We start from the raw sequence: 15,247 nt of genomic DNA, 5'->3' as shown, positions 1-15,247 counted from the left end.
CGCGCCGCGCCCGGTGCCCGCGCCGCCCGCCCTGCGCCTGCCGCCCGCGCCCGGGGCCGGGGTGAGCCTGACGGCCGGCCGCAGACAAAGGAGGCGCGGCGGCAGACCTGCGCCGGCGGACCATGGACTCTCAGCGCGGCCGGCCGGCCCCAGCCCCGGGGACCCGGCGCTCCCGGGCCCGGCCCTAGGCGCCCGGCCCCGCCGCCCGGGGCGCCAGCGGGAGGCCGCGGAGCCCGCGCGGCGCGAGGAGCGGCGGCCGCGGAGCGAGAGGGGCGCCGGGGACGGTCCGCGCGGCCCGGAGCCATGGGCAAGTGCAGCGGGCGCTGCACGCTCGTCGCCTTCTGCTGCCTGCAGCTGGTGAGCCGCGCCGGGCGGCCGCGTGGGGTGGGGCGCGGCGGGGCGGGTCCGGGCGCGCCGAGGGCTGGGTGGCCGCGTGTGGCGGTGGAGCGCCCGCGCGGGGGCTCCGAGTCGCGGAGCGGACGGGCGGAGCCTGCTCCTGCTGGCCGGGCTGTCTCTTTGTGTGCGCTTGTCGCCGCTGTGCCCCGCGCTCCCTCGGCACCGCGCGCACGGTCCAGCGCATCCTGTGCGGGGCCCCGGTCCGCCCCGCGCCCTGGGCTCCAGGCGTCCGGCCGGCACTGGACTAGTGGACGCCTGTTGGGGCTGCGCGGGGGACAGTGGCTCTCTTGGGGCGGGGGGTGTGTCTGTGGACCCGCTGAGGTCCCTGCCGCGTGTTTCCCTCCAGATCGCTGGGTCGCGTGCGCTCCCTTCCTCCGGGTCTCTGCCCCCTGCGCGAGTGTTTCGCACAAAGTCCCGGCTGCTGTGTGGGCTCTCTGGCTTTCTCTTTGGTGCGTCAGTGTTTCTGGTCGGGGTTCATCTGTGTGTTGGGATCGTGGACTCCGAGAACGCTCAACACTCCTTTGTGCTGTTTCTGCCTCCTACACCCTCCCCACTGGGCGGCCTGGAATGGAGCGGCACCTCTCCGGAGAGGGTCCCCAGGAACGGCCGGGTTCTGGGCCAGCCTGACTTAACCAGGCGCCTGACCACCTTCCCTGCTTTGGCCTGGTCACTGTGGCTATCCACGTTCCAGCAGTCATAAGATCCATTAGAGCAGCAGGGGTGGGGCCAGACACGCTAGCTCTCTGCTAGGGCTAGCACCTATGGAGTGGGGAGAATTGGGTGCCCTGGGAAGGATCAGAACACTGGGGGACACTGCCTGTCCCAGCTTTGAGAACTCAGGTCCTCTTCCCAGGGAGGACAGAGAAGTGAATTTGGAGGCTGAAGGGAACCAGCTGTACCCTTCAAGAGAGGCTCTGGCAGGTGAATTTGGGAGAGTGGATAAGGAGAGACCAGTGTCCAACTAGGGGCTGTGAAACTATGCTGCTTCTCTAGGGAGAGACACATACCGGCCACCCACCTTGGTGGGGCAGCACTCAGGTTTGAGTGCGGATTGAGGGACACTGAGCCTCCCTCATGCTAGACTCCATCATCTGGGTCTGCACTCTGGCCTGCATCCTCTCCACAGGTGCAGAGGATGATGTAGAGGGAAGCTTTGGGGTCTGGGCACCCCCCAACTCGCTCCTCCCTTTTATGTTACTCCCTCCTCTTAGGGACACTAGTCCCAAACATGCCATCCACAGACAGGTTCTGAAGATTGTAGCCTTCCCTGCTCCCTGCTGGGGGAGACAGGCCACCGGGGGCTGCCCAACCTTCAAGTGTTCATCCTTGAGGATTGAGGGGGAGATTAATTATGATCAGGTAGAATGGAAGCTCCAGAAGGGCAGAGATTGTCTGTTTTGTTCCCTGCTAAGTCCCCAGCAGCTGGAACAGTGCCTGGCACTCCATTAATATTGGCAAAATAAATGAACAGATCAGTTATTTGGCAATTCCTAGCTCATAGTAGAAACCCCTTTCTTTATCTAGTCTACCGAACATGAAATGTTGAAATGAACAAGAAATGTTGAAACCCAAAAGATTCTTTTGCTGGGTTTGTTAATTTCTAAATTTCAAGCTAGAAACTCGGTTGTTTTTTGTTTGTTTGTTTTTGTGGTACTGAGGCTTGAACCCAGGGCCTCACACATGATAGGTGAGCACTCTGCCACTAAATGACATCCCTAGCCCTTATTTTATTTTCTCATGGTATTGGGGATTGAACCAAGGGGCATTCTACCATTGAGCTACATTTTCTGCCCTTTTTATTTTTTTTATTTTGAGACAGAGCCTTGCTAAATTGCCCAGGCTGGCCTTGAACTTGCAATCCTCCTCCCTCAGCCCCACAGGTTGCTGGGATTATAGGTATGTACCAGCACACCTGGTCTTCTGTTGCCTTCTTAATTATAGAACAAGTAATTCTGGCCCTGGTGTGTCTGGGGCACCTACAGAGGTGCTTACCGCCCTGTGGAGGTGCAAAGTGGCAGAGGAGGTCTGCCTCCTGCCTCCAGAGCTCTCTCCTGCTAAGCTGAGCCCATTCTTCCACCAGCAGCTGCTTCTAGATCGGGGTGGGATCTGGGTGGGGTTCTACTTCTTCTGCGTCCGGCTGCGTGGCTTGGGCGGCTTGTGTAGCTTACAGGAGATCATTTCGGAGGTGCTCTGAGGAGGAACTTGGAAATTGTCCTCTTGGCTCGGTTGCTCTGTCTGAGCTGATTACAGAGAGGGTCCCTCCAGCTGTCACTAAGCCCCTGGAGTCCCCACTGCCTGGCAGTTTCCAGAATATGCTCCCAGGATGCTGAACTCACGGGCCTGAGGGGAAAGGGGAGACTCGGTTTTCTTATCCAACAGACTGAGGGATAAAAGAGGCCATTAAATATTTTTCGGCTGAAAACTTGAGAAATGGTGTCATTTTTCTTTTTTGAGTGGAATTTAAGCATTACAACGAAGCAGGCCAATTCTAAATCTCTTCTATATAGGGCTAGCCTTGCTTTGGGTGAGGGACCAGGGCATGGGGTGGGTGGGGGAGTCAGAGGGAGCAGTAGGGACTGCAGTATGAAGCAGTAGGTGTCACTCAGGTGGACAAGAGTAGGGGACTGTTAAAAGTCCAGAGTATGACAGGACAGATTGGGTCCAACTCTGTTAATTCCTGGCTGTGTGATCTTGGGAAAGTTGCTTACCCTCTCTAAACTACAATTTTGTCATCTGTTAAATAATATCAAGAGTCACTAATTCTTAGGGTTCCTGTGGGAATTAAGCCCATGTGATGAATCTAGTGCTGTGCCTGGAGCAGCAGGCAGTCAATCAACTATTGTTCTTCGTTATGATCCTGATGATTCATAACGCGAGTGGCTTCCGTGGAATCGGGGCCCAAATACTCCAGGTGCCCCCTGCACTGTCTGTTGTGGGAAGCAGGAGGTCATTGGGCACAGAACTGGGAGGCAGGAGGCCTGGGTCGAAGCCCTGCTCTGCCGATGGCATCCTGCAGATTTGGGCAGGTGTCTGTTCCACCCTGAGTCTCTGCTTTTCCATCTGTAAATGGGAAGGACCAGTGGCCTGGCGCCCTGGGTTGCTGTCAGCTCTGCCTGTCTGGGGCTTGGGCTGGCATCTGGGCTAGAGCCAGGATCTGGTTGCCCCTTGCTCTGGTTCTGTTCTGTAGAACTTCTCGGGTCCCTGCTCTCCCAGGCCTGTTGGCTCCGTCATTTTGACATTATTAATTGCTTCTTCAGGTTTACTTGTTGGCCTTTATCTCTCATCCAGCCCCGAGTCCACCTCCTTCCTGAAACTTTATAGGCTACTCCATCCTTCCTGGAAGGGGATGGACCAGGGACACTGGCCCTAGGGAATCGTCATCAATTTCTTTATCATCATCATTATCGCTCCCCTTCCAGGAGTCCTGTGCTAAGCACTTTATATGCATTACCTCATTTAACCAAATGAGCTCACATATGTAAAGTGCTTGGCCGAGTGCCTGACACATGTTAACGATCAATAAACGTTTAGCGGTTGTGCTGTTTTTATCCCTCTTATTATTGTAATTCCACACAAGGGGATTGACACTTTTATGATCCCCTTTTTCAGATGAAGACACTGAGGTTCAGAGCGGTGATGAGGTTTTCCTGAGGTCACTCAGACAGTGACAGACCCAGGAGGTAGCCCAGAGCTGGCCTCTCAGCCCTGTGCCCCTTGGCTGCTCCCTGTGACCAATGTGTGACCAAGACCCAGTTTCCTCAACTGAAAGTGGGAAGGATAATGTTTCAACAGTCACCACCCATAGTGCCTTGGCCCTGTGACAGCAAGCGCTCAGTCATACATCACTTGTTTTTGTCCCCATTCTGTGTGACCTTGGACACATGCGTTCCCTCCTGGGGCCCCAGCTCCCTCCTCCCTGGAAAGGAGAGTCACCTTCATTCACAGAGGCAAGAAGAGGCTTTCCTTAGCCAGGTGCCAGGCACATAGTAGGCACTCAGAAAAAACCAGGTGTCCTTCTGTTTCCCTTCTAGAAAGCCCTTTTGCTTTCTGGAAGGTGGTGGGTGGGTGAGGGGGAAATATGTCACTTCCAGCTGAGCGACGAGTAATGGTGTGAAACGTGGTCACCCTGATGGATGTCGTTATTAGCGATGGTGACGTGGAGACGGGAGGAGGTGGCTGTGCCGGGTGCCTGGGCTCTGAAGCAGCTGGGCTGTGAGCTCATGGATCCACGCGAGGGTCTGGCTTTGGGCTGGGCTTCAGAGTCCGGAGCAGGAGATTGTCCAGGCCACTGACCCCTTCTGATCCTCAGTCCCCTTTGGGTGGCATGTAGCTGGGGGCATCACCTCCTGGATAGACTGAGGCCAGAGGGCCCTTGCGACCAGGCAGTGCTAACTGGAATGAGAGGCTGCAGGGGCCCTGGGACGGCCCTGGTCCAGCCCGTTGGCAGGTAGATGACTTCTCAGCCGGGACCGGTAAATGACAGCTGCTCTGAATGCTGGCGCAGGAGTCAGGAGGAGCCTTCTGTGGTTGGGCAGATATTGCTGCCTTGCATGTGACTTCTGGGAAATTCCTCTCCCCTTCTGAACTGCCACCTCCTTACCTGTAAAGTAGTCCGAACAGCCACTTCCATCCCGTGGCAGTTTGGGGGATTCCGTGAGATGATGCCTGACTTTGCCCAGCCCAGGGAGGTGCCTCCTGTGGCCAGCTGTTATTTGCTCTGTGTCTTGGACAAGTCACCTCAGCCCATCTCTGCCTAGAGTAGAGGTCTTAGTGATCAAGGTCATTGCCATCAATACTCCACATCAAATCATCATTTCTTTTTGGTATTATTATCACTTTTATTTTTGTGGTGCTGCGGATCAGACCCAGGGCCTTGCCCAAGTACTCGACCCCTGAGCCACCGCCCAGCCCAAGTCTTTTTTTTTTTTTTTTTTTTTTTTAAGATTTATTTTTCAGTTTTTGACGAACACAACATCTTTGTTTGTATGTGGTGCTGAGGATCGAACCTGGGCCGCACGCATGCCAGGCGAGCGCGCTACCGCTTGAGCCACATCCCCAGCCCAGCCCAAGTCTTTATTTCTTTATGTGGAAAATGTGGGGCTCAGGAAACATGAACGTCCTTCTGTGTGATGTCTGCTGTGAGCCTGGCACTGTCCCTTGATGCCATCTGGCCTGACCATAAATAGTGGGTACAGAAGGAGGATTCACACCCAGATCTGAGCTTCTGCCTCTTTTGCCCTGGGTGGCTCCCACTGTGGGGTGGGGGACATGCTGGGGTGGAGCAGGTGGAGAAATCCAGGTCTTTCCCTAGGCATAGCAGGTCTTATCAGATGCCAGGTCATCTACGGCTGTTCACGTGTCTCTTCCCCCCATGTCTACCCACCCAGCTCCGTGGGGCTAACTGGAGCTGGGATGCAAATAGAGAGGAAGTTCCCCAGGGAAGCAGCTACCCTGTGTGGACAGCTCACCAACCGGCACAGCTCTGAGAGAGGTGTGGGTTTATACCCATTTACTGGTGGGCACACTGAGGCTCAGAGGAATGAAATGACTTGTTACCAAGGAAATAGGACATACAGTCTGGGCCTCAGATAAGTCATCAAGGGGAAAGGATTTGTAAAATCTGGACCAAGCAGAGATAGTCAGAACTGATCACTGGAACATATTCTCTCCACTAATTTTTTTTTAATATCTTCATTTTATTTTTATGTGATGCTAAGGATCGAACCCAGTGCCTCATGCATGCTAGGCAAGTGCTCTGCCACTGAGCCACAACCCCAGCCCTCCACTAATTTTAAGGAGGGTGAATGACAAGAGGACAGACTGAGACCAGAGATAACTTTTTTTAATGGATTCCAGGCCACACGTGTGGAGCTGGCTTGTCCCAGCACCTTGGCCTTGGCCTTGGCCTTCCCCTGCCCTGGCCTGCAGAGGTTCACCAATTGCTTTGGAGAGTGAGGGGGAGCCTCAGGCAGCAAAGCAAGCCTCCCAGGGACCCCTCTGCCAGCAGGGAGGAGAGTGGGCATCCAGGTTTAGGAGAGCTGTTAGCTGTGTTTGCAGGTGTTAATGGCTTACCTTGGCCTCCTGGCCCTGCCTCTCACAGCAACTGACCAGTGGAGGAGCAAGGAGGTGGACTGGGGAGGGTTTAGGCTTTGGGTTCAGACGAGGGTTTGAGTTCCAGCTCCATGGCTTTGTAGCTGAATGACTTTGGGCAAGACACTTAACCTCTCTGAGCTCCCACCTGCACTTCTCTCCATCAGGATAATAATCAACCTTAGAGTTGATGGTGGGTTCCTACCTGAGCTCAGAGGGTTGCATCAACTAGTGCAAGGTCCAGGATGGAGCTGCGGTTCTGTTGAATCCTTGTGGCCCTGACCTTGCTGACCCTTGATCTATAAAATGGGAATGATGCTAGCACCCACCTCACGGCACTAAGCTGAGTGTGACCTGAGGTGCTACAGGGAGAGGTCTGGGCCCAGGGCTCACTAAGAGGGAATGCGGGGTGGGGCGTGGTCCTCTCCTGGCTTTCTGCCTCTGTAGCTAGAGGAGGTTGAACTCAGCACCCCAGGGACCCTTACAGCTCTGTGTCAGCAGCCAGCGCCCTCACTTCTACAGTCAGCGTGGCCACCTCATTGCCCCGTGGCTGCAGGCAGCGCTGACTGATGGGTCTCAGAGCCCGGGAGAGGAGACTTCTGAGGACCTGCCCAAGGCTCCACACCTGGTTGTCCAGTTTTCAAGGATTTAAATGACTCTTCTTTCCTCCGTCTCTTTGAGTGTCTGCATCTCTATCCCCAATGCCCATGTGGCATATTTGGTGTGAAATCAAGTCTCAGACCACAGAGATTCAGCACTGGGAGGTTCTGGCCCGCCACTAACCCCTGGTCCACACAGATGAGCTTCCCAAGGACTAACATTCTTGGGTCAGAGGCTAAGAATTGCCACAGCTAACCTGACCCAGCAAATACTAATGAAGTCCCACAAAGCACCAGGCACGATTCTAGGTGCTGACTCACCTTAGGGTATAGACAACACCCTCATTTGCAACTTAGAATACCAGGGTTCTGGTACTCAGTCCGCTGTGCAACTTTGAGCTGCCCCTAACCCTCTCTGGGCCTCATTTTCCCAGTCTGTGAAATGGAAAATTGGAGGAGGGTGTTGAGCTTCATCAGTGTTTTTCTTACTCTCCAAAGACTCTGCAGGGGTAGGGGCTGAGACCAGGTGGTGAGTTTCCTGTCTGTGGCGGTGACTGAGAATTTGTGTGTGGCTGGGTGACTACTTGGACATGTTTAGAGCATCTAATGATGACCCAGGTCCCTGGAACCACCAGATGCTGGTTCTAGGTCTTGCAAAGACAGGCCAATAGTATGAGGTGTTATCTGTAAATAACGGGAAATATGGACATTGTGTGCTCTTGTCCAGTCCCTTTGCCTCAAGCCTGCTCCTCCCCACCCCGCTCCCCAAATCCCGGGACTTGGCTAAGCTGCTGACCCAGGAAGCAGGGAAGTGGAGAGTCCTGGCTCTCCCCTCCTGCCCGCCCTGAGATCTCCAGAGTAAGGGGGGGCTCCTGAGCCCCTTTTCTTTGGGGAGGGGGGTAGGTTCTGCGGCCCCAGCCTGAACCAGAGATGTGGGTTTTCAATTACACAATTAAATGCACAATTAGGCATAATTACCAGTGCTCAGAGCCTGAGACTGCTCATAATAGGCGTGTAATCTACTGCAGCCTCTGTTTATACTACTCCCTAATGATGCCAGGATGCCTTCACACTGCACCGTTGCCATGGAGACGAGCCTGCCGCCACCATGCAAAGCTGACAAATAGTGCTCTGGTCCTGGGCCCCTGGATCCCTTCCAAGGCCTCTGCAGCCAGCTCTGGCGTGGAGGGCCGGTCAGGTGGGCCGGGAAGGCAGGTCAGCCCTCAATGTCCTCTACACTCCTCGCTGGTACTAGACAGCCTTGGAGCCACCAAGAAGCACCAGAGGAAGGGCACCTTAGCCCCCCAGAGTCCTCGAGCCATGATCAGGATGGACCGGGTGCTGTGGGGGGTCCTGAGCATCTCATACCCCCCAGGAGCCCAAGTCTTGACAGGGGCCTTGCCCCACCTGGCTCCCAAGTAGGCCTAGCTCTGCCCAGAGCTGGCTCTGTGACCTTGGGCAAGTTCTTGCCCCTCTTGGGGACTCTGTTTTCCCCGTATGTGATGGACCTCGGGGTCTCTCACAGGGTGGTGTCCAGTAGAGATTTGCTGAGCTCTTGGGACCGGCTTCATCCTGTGGGGTTGGCAGTACTGGGCTGGTCAGCTCGCCACGCCCTCCATGGTGGGCACAGGAGTGGAATCCGAGGCCCAGAGCCCTTCCTCCAGGTAGCAGTAGGCCCGGGAGACAAACCTGAGCCCCGCGCTCAGCCCCTGTGCCCTGTGGCTTCCCAGCGGCTTCCCACGGCAGCCTCACAGCAGCCCCAGAGCTGGGGCCTCGCCATCCCCATTTCATTTCCTAATCAAGGACTTGGAGGTTCTGAGGACCGAAGTCACCTGCCCAGAGTCTCACGGCAAGGCAGAGGTAGAACGGGGTCTAGAGGCCAAAGGCCAGCTTTCCTCACTCCTTGTTGGAATCACGAAGGGCTAAAAGTATTTCCTTCAGTAAGTGCACACCAGGGACCCCGCCCCTCCATCCGGCTGGTCCTAGCCACTCAGGAGGCAAGGAGTCCTGGGCTCCTGCAGACCCAGCACTTCACTGTGACCTTGAAGGGAATCTCAATGTAGTCCTTTCATTGGTCCCCCTTGGTCAATAGAAGCAGGGCCTGTTTTTATTCTTCATTATTATAAAGAATGTTTGTTTTCCTGGTTCTTCACATCGAACCTACGGCTTGCCACTGCCGGGCAAGCACTCTACTACTGAGCTTTTTATTTATTTTTCATTTGGAAACAGGGTCTCACTAAGTTTCCCATATTAGCCTCAAATTTATGATCCTTCTTCCTCAGCCTCCCAAGTAACTGGGATTACAGGCAAGTAGGGGGATTGCAGGGATGCACCACCAGGCCAGGCTGCTTCTTGTTTCTCCTCTGGGTTTCTGTAACTCTGGGCATTATTTATGGATACCCATCATGTACCAACTTCTGGGGACAAAAGTGGACCAGACCAAGTAGACCACTTCATGCGTGGTGTTGGGCAAGTGGCTTGACCTCTCTGTACCTTAGATTCTCTTTTTTTTCCCCTTCTTCATTTCCTCCTCCTCCTCCTCCTGTGCTTCCTTTCTTTGCTCTTTGCAGTGCCAGGGGTGGATCCAGGGCCTCACTGATGCTAGGCAAATGCTCTGCCCCCAAGCTACACCCCCGCCCTCTATCACCTGTCACAACGGCACCAGCCTGTACTCTGTACTCGCAGGGCTGCTGGCAGCCTTGGCACTCCAGCTCCCCTTATTGTGTGCAAGGCGCCAGGCGAAGGACATCAGGTGCCCAGCATCTGCGGCTCCCCTTCAGCAGATGGAGCAGCTTGAGGCTCGGGAGGCTTCAGAGCCTTGCTGGGGCCTCCCACCCAGCCTGCCAGGGAGCAGCAGAGCCGGCATCTGACCACCAAGTGTCCCACTGCACAGAGGTGTCACTAAACATGGTGTCCTCCCACCACCTCCCTGCAGTCTACAGCCCCCTAGAGAAAGAGGTATTTGGGTGGAGGTGGGGATCGAAGGCTGGGGCGCTGGACCTCTGAGCACATCCCAGCCCCTTTTTATTTATTTTGGTGCTGGGGATTGAAGCCAGGAGCTTAACCACTGGGCCACACCCCCAGCCCTTTTTTGGGTTTTATTTAGAGACAGGGTTTCTCTGAGTTGCTTAGGGCCTCTCCAAGCTGCTGGCTTTGAACTCCCAATCCTCCTGCCTCGGCCTCCCTAGTCGCTGGGATTACAGGCATGGGCCACTCCGCCCGGCTCTTATTTTTTTTATTTTGAAACGACGTCTCCTAAGTTGCAGAGGCTGGCTTTGAACTTGTGATGCTCCCTACAGGACTCTTTGTGGCTCTGTGGTTCCCCCATTCACATGCTGAAGCAGGGCTTTCTAGAGGGGCTGGGAAAGCTAAAGCCCAAGAAATGGTCAGTGACTTGTCCAAGACTACAGTGTAAGTCCAGGGTAGTGTGGAGACTGAGACCCAAAGCCAGTCGAGGACACTCTGGTGACTTCCTTTTGCCCCCATCCCCATCTGTTTGTTACAGGGAGAGAGGGGCTGGGCTGCCGGGCGGGGCGGTTCCAGGTTCCAAGGTATTCAAAGTGTCACAGCCGCGTGGCGGAGCATCTGTGGGGCGGGGGCTGGCACATCGAGATTTGTGGATCAATAAACATCCCTTCCCGCTTCCTCCCTCTTCATTTATTCATGAACTCTGAACTCCTGGGCTCCCAGAAGCTGCCTGGAAGAAAGCAATTAGCGCATAATTAGAACCACTCCTATTATCAGCTCTCAGTGGGAGGGGCCGGGGCGGCCCTGGGACTTCCCTGTGGTCCCAGATCTTGCTGCTGCCACTCAGCTCCTGCTCACCCACAGAGACCCTGACACCCAGGGTCCTGGACCGGGGAAGGACCTCTCCCTGGAGGCAGGAGGGCTGCCTGAGTTAGAGGAGACCTCCAGCCCCTCCGGGCCGAGATCCTTGGGTGCCCCCTGCCAGAAACTGGCCAGGGCATGGCAGGAAAACCGAAAAGCACGTGGCTTCTGCTTTCCAGCAAGCATCCGTCTAGCAGACCGGAGTGTAAGAAGACCGCAAGGAGCACAGGAGATATAAATTACCTGGAGGAAGCGATTTCCCAGGCAGGCCTCCATCCATCCATTGCCCGATGATTAATGGTAAAAGCAGCAGCACCCGCAGTCAGTATTTATGGGGCATGTCTGACCCCAAAGCTGCTCTTCTTCCCCACAGGGTGTCCCACCAGCAAGGAGAAGCCACCAGGAGTGGACATTGCCTCCTGCCCTAGAGACAGGGCAGGGCTCAGGGGGGCACCAGGCCTCTGCCTCCCCCTGAGGGCGCGTCTCCCGGCCTGATCCTGGGGTAACCCCAGGAAGCAGACCTGGTTGTTCAGACACTGTCTCTGGTGTACAGATGAGGAACCTGAGGCTCAGGAGCGGGTGAGGCCTGCCCAAGGGAACATTGTCAGCACAGGACTCTGACCCACCCATTTGAACTCCAGGCCCCTTGAACCTGGCAATCTCCTGGGTTTGGGGGTGTGGTGGTCTCTTGCCTTCCTCTCTCCTAAGGGTCCAGTTGGGCCCAAGTTGCCCTGGGCTTTCTTCCTGAATGTCTTAAAAAGCAGCGAGAGGGCCCTTCTGCATGGGAGGGGACGACTGTCCTGTTCCTCCTCCTCTGCGGATCTGGGCCACCGCCCCCACATGAGTCGCTGCCCCGGCACGGCAGTAGTTGGCAAGAGAAGGCGAAGGCTGGCTGAGGAGGGGCCCTGGCCTCTGGAGGGGAGGTCACACAGCTGCTGAAGCCCAGGCTGTAACCCAGGAGACAACCCAGCCCTTAGGCTGTGACCAGGAGGATAGAGCAAACTAAGGAGGAGAGGAGGGGAGGAAATTGCCACCTGGGGCCCAGACGCACAGAGGAGGGGGCAGTGGGCTAGATGGGGGCACTGAGGGCTGTGGGGTCAGTAGATTCCTCCTGGGATGGGGGGGTTTCTGGGAGCAACCAGCCTCCTTCCTCCCTTTCCCTGTCCCACCTGAGGGGAGGTTGCCATGACAACCAACTCCCCATCCTTGACCTCTCCATAGGAGGCGGCCCCTCTCCTCCAAGTGACAGGTGGTCACCCTGACAACAGGCCCTGTGCCCAGCAGGGCTCTGTGGCTTCCCTGGGGACCCTGCTTTCACCTGGGCAGCTACCTTGTTCTGCAGCACACAGAGCCTCTGTCCAGCTGGAGGTGAGGGTCTGTGGGGGCCCTCCTTCCAATGGGCGCCTTTCACCTGCCCCTCTCCAGGCTGCCCTGGATGGATCCTCACCAGATGGCCTGAAAGTGGGGAACCTCAGTTGAGAACCCAACGTGGCTCCTAATCGCCTTCCTCGAGAAACCTGGAGCCGCGGTTCCCCAGCTTCAGCATCTTCACACTCACACGGAGGCTTGTTAAATCCAGAGTTCTCTGCACACCTCCAGAATTTCACATTTAGTAGGTCTGGGGCGGGACCCTAAAATTTGCGTTTTTAACAAGTTTCCTGGGAGTGCTGCTGCTGCTGGGCAGGGACCACACATTGAGAATCCCTGGTCTAGACAGTGGGACACTGAAAGTCTGCCCGGGCCTGCCCACCCGTCCTGACTCACCATGGCCATCTCTGAACTCGGCCACCGTGAGCTAAGCACCCAGGTCTTCATGCACCTTGCGCCTTTGTGCTTGCACGACCTGCCTCTGGAAGTTCTCTCCGCCTTTGATTTTTCTGTACTGGGGATTGAACTCAGGGCCACTAGACCTCTGAGCCATATCCCCAGCCCTGTTTTGTCTTTTATTTAGAGACAGGGTCTCCCTGAGTGGCTTAGTGCTTCACTTTGGTGAGGCCAGCTTTGAACTTTTGATCCTCCTGCCTCAGCCTCCCGAGTCACTGGCTAAGTGCTCTCCTTTTTATCTCTAGGGTAGGTCGTCCATTATTTCCTCCTGCAGCATCTCGCCCCCACCACCTTCGTCCACCCCGCAGGTGTGCTGTGGTGCTTCTCTTCCTAGTTCCGCACTGAACCCCTCTTCCTAAAGCTCATGGAGGCCTAGAGCCTGTCCCTGAGGGTGGCCCCCAGAGGTGCATGTGAAGGTGGGATGCTCAGAGTGCAGATGGGCGGGGGGAGGGGCGTGGGAGTGACTCGACCTCACAGTCCTCTCAGCCCGTCAGACATTCGCTGGGGGCTCACTCTGCCAGGCATAATGCTGGGTGCTGGGGATTCAGTGGTGTGGGAGGCAGAGTCCCTGCCCGTGAGGACTCAAGCACTGTCAATGACCATTTGGGGACATGGTGAGGGCTGTGCTGGAAGACAGTAAGAGACCCAGGTGCTTTTGTACTAGAGATCAACCCCAGGAACCTCAATCACTGAGCTACGCCCCTGGCCCTTTTTATATTGATTTTGAGGCAGGGTTTTGCTAAGTTGCTGAGGCTGGTCCCAAACTTATGATCCTCCTGCCTCAGCCTCCTGAGTCACTAGGATGATAGGCTGCGCCGCCTTTAGCAGTGAGAGTGAAGGTGAAGGTCCCCGCGAGTCAGGCACCAGCCTCTCCTCACTACCACGCTTCCCGGCGAGGATACCTTCCCTGTTTTATAGAGGAGCAAACAGGACCCAAGAGAGGAATTCACAAAGCCACTTGTCACAGCCTGCATGTGGCAAAGTTGGGACTGGAACCTGGATTTCCTGGTATTAAGTCCCATACTCTCTATCATCCTGGGATGTCCCTAGAGTGGCCAGAGACTCTGCTTTGCAAACATATGTCTAATGAGTACTTAGCAGTTTGCTTACAACAGTCGCCAACGGGGACCTGAGCAGTATCGGGGCGTTAGGGGCCCTCCCTGCCCTCCTCTAGCCACATCTTTTACTAGGGGGCAAGAGGCCCACAGGGTCAGGGGGACACGCCTGCCAGAAGCCTGTGCACCCTCCCACCCTAGACCCAGTGCAGATACTCAGGACCCCAGAGACTCCTGTCCTGCCTCCAGGACTGCTGGGCTTCTCCAGGGGCTGGGCCATGCTGCGGGTATGGCACACCTGGCTCAAGGGATCGAGAAACTGGCTGTTTGTGGAGCAGGGCAGATGTGACTGATGCTGACAGGTGTGTCCAGACCTGGGTGTGAGGCCCCACGTACTGACTTTCCCAGATGCCGCTGTCTTCTGAGTCCCAACTCCACGCCGTCAGAGAAACCAGTCCGCACAGCCTGGCCTTCCGGGACGTCGGGCTGCTCAGAGGACAGGGCTATTTTATTTAAGAGGGTGTTATCTTGGTTTGTAACTCTTGCATAGTTAGACAGTTGACGTGGAGGCCTCTGCCGGTGCTCTTGTCCTGCGCCTGCAGGTCCCCAGTGTGAAGTGAAGAGCCTGGACTTGGAGGCAGGACGTGGGCAGAGGCTCCCCTAGGTGCTTCAGCAGCCTCCGGCCCTGCCAGCTGCTCAGCTTGTCACTGCCTGACTGTGGTCAGCAGCCCCATGGGCCATCAGAGTGGACGGCCATCCCCAAGCTGCCACTCGCTGTCATCCCTAAGACAGGCCACCAGGGACACTGGGATCCTTGGCTGAAATACAAGGCTGTTGCTGCAGCCTGGGAATGACACTGTGGTTGTCAGCTGTGACAGGTGGGACTTGTTGGTGGCTGGGCTCTGCAGGACAGGAAGTGGGACACAGTTTATCAGGGCCGCTTTGGGCAGCTGCTTAATCAGCCTTCACCCCCCCCCCATGCCACAGGAGTGGTGGGGTCTCCCCATCTTGCAGAGGAGGAAGAGGGAGTGCGGGAGCCCCGCTTCTGCTCCCTGCAAGTGTGAACACAGGCAGCTCAGCCTCTCGGCCTCATTTCCTCATCCGGAAGTGGAGATGGTGACTGTGCGTGCCTCTCAGGGCTGCCGGGTAAGCGTGCTCAGTGGAGGACACAGGAAGAGCACTCAGCACAGCACCTGGCACTTAGGTAAGGATTAGGAAATGGTAGCTGCTGTCGTGGCTCCTAGGACCAGGCCCCAGCCCCAGGGCGGCAGGCTCTCTGACACCGCCAGCCACCACTGCCTGCTGAATGGGGTCCTCTGGGCAGGAATCCTGGAATGAGGGGAGGGTCCCGAGAGCAGCCCTCCAACCCGTTTTGCACCCAGAGGCCCAGGGACTGACGCGGTGAGCCCTGGGGTCCAGTCCCTGCCTCCTTTCTTCACTGCTCCAGGAGAGAGC

The 15,247-nt window shown here is 56.3% G+C and overlaps 1 protein-coding gene across 1 annotated transcript in view; it reads left to right on the top strand.

The window, feature by feature from the left end:
• The first annotated feature begins 210 nt into the window (after window positions 1-210).
• The window catches only part of Nkain1 (sodium/potassium transporting ATPase interacting 1), a 44,934-nt gene continuing 29,897 nt past the window's right edge, over window positions 211-15,247 (top strand). Inside the window, exon 1 of the mRNA XM_078025788.1 lies at window positions 211-357. Within this exon, the coding sequence (XP_077881914.1) occupies window positions 304-357 (54 nt within the window). The 5' untranslated portion in view covers window positions 211-303. The remainder of the gene's footprint in view (window positions 358-15,247) is intronic.

Source organism: Ictidomys tridecemlineatus, chromosome 11 (genome assembly GCF_052094955.1).
Source record: "Ictidomys tridecemlineatus isolate mIctTri1 chromosome 11, mIctTri1.hap1, whole genome shotgun sequence".
In the NCBI taxonomy this organism is placed as follows: domain Eukaryota; kingdom Metazoa; phylum Chordata; class Mammalia; order Rodentia; family Sciuridae; genus Ictidomys; species Ictidomys tridecemlineatus.
The sequence above is the reverse complement of the archived record's forward strand: the minus strand, read 5'-3'. Positions and strand labels throughout refer to the sequence as shown.